This window comes from Condylura cristata, unplaced genomic scaffold (genome assembly GCF_000260355.1).
Source record: "Condylura cristata isolate star-nosed mole 26May11 unplaced genomic scaffold, ConCri1.0 scaffold00060, whole genome shotgun sequence".
Taxonomy (NCBI): Eukaryota; Metazoa; Chordata; class Mammalia; order Eulipotyphla; family Talpidae; genus Condylura; species Condylura cristata.
In genome coordinates this window covers 47003-47640 of record NW_004567161.1, presented here as the reverse complement: position 1 = coordinate 47640, position 638 = coordinate 47003, and the positions used below count along the sequence as shown (strand labels likewise).

The 638-nt window shown below is 74.9% G+C and overlaps 1 protein-coding gene across 1 annotated transcript in view; it reads right to left on the bottom strand.

Annotated features, from left to right (window-relative positions):
• Positions 1–632, bottom strand: part of LOC105854573 (serine/threonine-protein kinase LMTK1-like) — a 4993-nt gene extending 4361 nt beyond the window's left edge. Inside the window, exons 1-2 of the mRNA XM_012734560.1 lie at positions 338–632; positions 17–224 (exon numbers count right to left, since the gene is read on the bottom strand). Coding sequence (XP_012590014.1) covers positions 17–224; positions 338–436 — 307 coding nt within the window. The 5' untranslated portion in view covers positions 437–632. The remainder of the gene's footprint in view (positions 1–16; positions 225–337) is intronic.
• Between the last annotated feature and the right edge of the window lie 6 nt (positions 633–638).

Genomic DNA, 638 nt, shown 5'->3' with positions numbered 1-638 from the left:
CAGGCCCCGCCCCTACCCTCTGAGCCCCGCCCCGCCCTCTGAGCCCCGCCCGCCGCAGGCCACGCCCCAGACTCACCCTCGGGCGCTGCGGAGCCCTCCGGGGAGCCGTAGGCGCCGCTAGGCAGGCCTGGGGCTACGGGGGAGCCGGGGCTGCCAGCCAGGAACACGGGGGCCGACTCCTTGGCGCTGGGGAAGGGCTCCCCGAGCTCCCGGGTGGGGCTCTCCTGGAGGGTCAGGGCAGCACCGTGGCTCGGCTGCGCGGGCAGCGCCGCTCGGCCGTCCGTCCGCCAGGGTTCCGCCGCCCAGCGCTGCCCAGCGCACCCCAGGCGGCCCCCACCTGGTCGAAGAGGTAGACTGTGACATCGTCGAAGAAGGACACGGCCTTCTTCTTGCGCTCCAGGTCCTCGCAGAAGGCCTCGGCCAGCAGGCTGGGCATCTTGAGCAGGCTGCGCAGGCGGCGCGCGCTCTGGCTCTCGGCCACCACCACCGGCACCCGCGGCGCCTCCTCCTCGCTCTCCTCGCCGGGCTCCTGGACGCTGTAGCTGCGCGGCTCCTCGTCCGACTCGTCGCTGTCCTCGCTGTCCTCCTCCTCCTCCTCCTCCTCCCGGCCCTCTGGGGCTGCCAGGGGCCCCGGCAGA